This window comes from Quercus lobata, chromosome 3, assembly GCF_001633185.2.
Source record: "Quercus lobata isolate SW786 chromosome 3, ValleyOak3.0 Primary Assembly, whole genome shotgun sequence".
Taxonomy (NCBI): domain Eukaryota; kingdom Viridiplantae; phylum Streptophyta; class Magnoliopsida; order Fagales; family Fagaceae; genus Quercus; species Quercus lobata.
The window spans coordinates 60,552,265-60,555,885 of NC_044906.1; the positions used below are offsets into that span (position 1 = coordinate 60,552,265).

The 3,621-nt window shown below is 44.6% G+C and overlaps 1 protein-coding gene across 1 annotated transcript; it reads left to right on the forward strand.

Moving 5' to 3' along the window:
- Window positions 1-252: 252 nt before the first annotated feature.
- Window positions 253-906, forward strand: LOC115981195. The gene has a single exon (XM_031103361.1). The coding sequence runs from the start codon at window positions 253-255 to the stop codon at window positions 904-906; it is 654 nt and encodes a 217-aa protein (XP_030959221.1).
- Window positions 907-3,621: the final 2,715 nt, after the last annotated feature.

The window sequence follows — 3,621 nt, forward strand, 5'->3', positions numbered from 1 at the left end:
TAAGCTGAATTCTAATTAAAGTCTCTGCAACGCTTGTATCTTGGTCTCTCTTGTCCTAGGGCTTGCGTTGAGCGCTCTCTAGTCACACGTAGAATTTGCGTCCCTATCTCAGTATAGGTTGTCCAGTTCCCTCCATTGACTCCTCTAAGTGGTAGGGCTTCCGTGGGTGGTTTTCTACTGTCCCATCTCCCCTCCCTCAACACATCTTCTTGGACAACCGTTTGTCTCCTTTCCTCTCTGGTCTGCCTTGCAATGGAGGAAGTGGAGAGTATGTGGCAGACGTTGTCTCTCTCTGCAGAGGAGAAGGCTGGCCTTGAAGTCCCAAACTTCCCCGGAGTGTCAAAGTCTCTGCTAGCTGGTAAATTCCTGACTCACCGCATTATCAATAAGGAGGCGGTATTAAGAACGTTTAAGTCGCTTTGGCGTACTCAAAAACCCTTTCACATCTACGATGTGGGAGAGAACAAAATGATTTTTGAGTTTGAAACAGATACTGATCTGGAAAGGGTCCTGGAGTATGAACCTTGGACCTACGATAAACATCTAGTAATTTTTCAAAGGATTGACAATGCGTCCACGGTTACGTCCCTAGCCTTTAACAAGTGCACTTTCTGGGCTCAAATCCACGATCTCCCCATTAAGAGTATGACGTCGGAGCTGGGTATGAGTATAGGGAACTCCATTAGTAAAGCTGTGTGTGTGGCTAAGCCTAACAATGATGGGGTTATTGGCTGCTTTCTTCATGTCCGTGTCACCCTCAACGTTTCAAAACCTTTGAGTAGGGGAAGGAAACTTAAGGACAATGGTGTAGTGGTGGGGTGGGCATCCTTCCATTACGAAGGGTTTCCCAACTTTTGCTATTGGTGCGGCTGCCTGCTGCACGAATATAGGGAGTGTGAGGTCTAGCTGAATAACAAAAGTAAGCTGACCATGGAGAAGCAGCAATTTGGTCCATGGTTACAAGTTGAGCTGGATCGCCCGGTCCGACAAGTCTCGGCCACCCTTGTTGTTTTTGCTCATGCCGGAGTCCTATCAACGAGGCCTGTCACGGAGATCCCAACACTAAGCTATACTTCCAATAGGTCCGTGGGTAGGTCTGCACAAGAAGCTGCCAAGCCACCAGTTGAGTCAAAGCATAAGCTGGATGTGGATACCTCGGACTTAGCTACGGAAAAGTTTGAAAAGACTTTGCATGAGATTGACACTGAGTTGGGCTGGAATCCAGATGGTATGGATGTTTCCTTGGAGCGTGCTTCTCGAGATAAGTGTGGATTGAAAGAGGCTGACTCGGTGGATGGGCTTAGGAACTTGTACAAGTCAGGCCCAAACCACTCCAACGTGGATAATGGGCTTTCTTTCAAGGCTGAGAATGGGCCGATGGAGAAAAAGGAGCCCTCACACTCTCACGTTGCCTCAACTAGCAAGCTCAGGTCCCTCCTCGTGGATATATCAAACAGGTCTGGCCCAAGTAGAGTTAATAAAGTAATATCCCAAGGTAGGCGCCCCAAAGTAACCCGAGAGCCCATTCCTACCCTATTTGATGATGTTTTGTTGAAATTCATTAGAAAGCGCCCAAACTTAGAAGCTTCAAATGAGCAGCCCTCAAAACGCAGAGCTATCCTTCCACATGATGACCCCTCACCTGAAAGTATATCGGCAGTGGCTGCATCCCAGCCACGCTGGCAGCTATGAATTACATCAGCTGGAACTGTCATGGGCTTGGGAACTCGCGACAAGTTCAAGAGCTTTCCGATATTGTGAAGGCGAAAGGACCCAACCTCATTTTCTTGATGGAAACAAAGAAGAAGAGTTCGTATTTGGAGAAGGTAAGATGTCACCTAAAGTTTGACAACTTGTTTGTGGTTCCTCGAAGACACCTAAATGGAGGACTTGCTCTATTATGGAAGAACGAGTTGAACCTGCACATTCGAACCTTCTCGCCACACCACATTGACACAGTGGTAAATCCAAGGATTGATAACACCTGGCAGTTTACGGGATTCTACGGAGCTCCGGAGACAGTCAACCAGGAAGATTCTTGGTCCCTGCTTCGTTACCTTAGCACTCAGTTCAATTTGCTGTGGGTTTGTATCGGTGATTTCAATGAAATTACGAGATTGAAGGAGAAGCGCGGGGGAGCTATTCGGCCTGAGAAACAGATGCAAGAATTTTGTGATTGCCTTGATTTCTATGGCTTTAAAGACCTCAGCTTTACAAGTTTTCCTTTTACTTGGAGTAATCGCCATTATGAAGGTCCGTTGGTTTGGGTTTGTTTAGATAGAGCGATCGCCTTGGTGGATCGATTGATTAAGTTCCCATCAGTTTGCCTCTACCACCTGACAGGCTTCTCCTCAAATCATAAACCCATTTGACTTTGCTCAGATAGTATTCACAATAGATTCCACCACTCCCAGAAGCCTTTCCACTTCGAGGCTATGTGGCTAAAGGATAAGCATTGCGAAGAGGTGGTGCATTCAGCATGGAATAAATCTTTGACAAGTGATCCTATGGGTAAGGTCTTGGAAAAGGTTAGTAACTGCCAAACTCAGTGGTATCATGGAATAAACATGTTTTTGGTAATGTTAGTTTGGCCTTAATTCGTAATAGGAAGCTATTGGCTAAGGCTAAAGTCGAAGCCATCTTAGGGAGAGGGAATGGGCAGGTGAAAATCTTGCAAGATAAGATAAATAAATTGATGGATATGGAACGGTGTATGTGGAATCAGAGGTCAAAATCGAATTCGCTAAAGGATGAAGATCAGAATTCTAAGTATTTTCACTGTCGAGCAACTGAAAGGAGTAAGAGGAATTTTATTGGGGGGTTAGAGGATCATAATGGTCAGTGAGTTGATGATGAAAATAGGATTGGCGATTTGATTGTCATTTTTTACTCTAATCTTTTTGCTTCGGCTAATCCGACTTTGCTTGATGAAGTGTTACATGGTGTAAAGCCTCGAGTTTCCCAAGAGATGAATGACAAGCTACTCCAACCCTTTCATGCTTCTGAAGTTTAGATTGCTCTCAAGCAAATGGAAGTTAACACAGCCATTAGTCTAGATGGTCTTCCCCCCCTCTTTTACAAACAATTTTGGGCAAAAATTGGTGGTGAAGTCTCTACTGCAGTTTTGGCAATGCTTAACTCAGGTATTATCCCTCTAAACTTCAACCACACTTTTATAACGCTTATTCCTAAAATCCAAAGTCTGAGACGGGTCATGGACTTCAGGCCCATTAGTTTGAGCAATGTGTTGTATAAGCTTATTGCTAAAGTGCTCGCTAATCATCTTAAAAAGTTTCTGCCTGAGCTGATTTCAGAAACTCAAAGTGCCTTCATGTCAGGAAGACTTATCACCGACAACATTCTAATCGCTCATGAGACTCTTCATTACTTGAAGACTAAAAGAACAGGGAAGATAGGGCTAATGGCGATGAAGCTTGATACGAGTAAAGCTTACGACAACGTGGAGTGGGTTTTCCTTGAAAAAATCATGGAGAAAATGGGATTCAATGAAAGATGGATAGCGCTCATTTCTATGTGCATCAGATCTGTCTCCTGTTCAATCTTACTAAATGGGCAACCACATGGTTTCATTGTACCAGAAAGAGGCCTTCGGCAAGGTGA

Bases quoted from the DNA above. Each gene is read 5' to 3' on its own strand.
- LOC115981195 (XM_031103361.1), top strand. From the start codon at position 253: ATGGAGGAAGTGGAGAGTATGTGGCAGACGTTGTCTCTCTCTGCAGAG.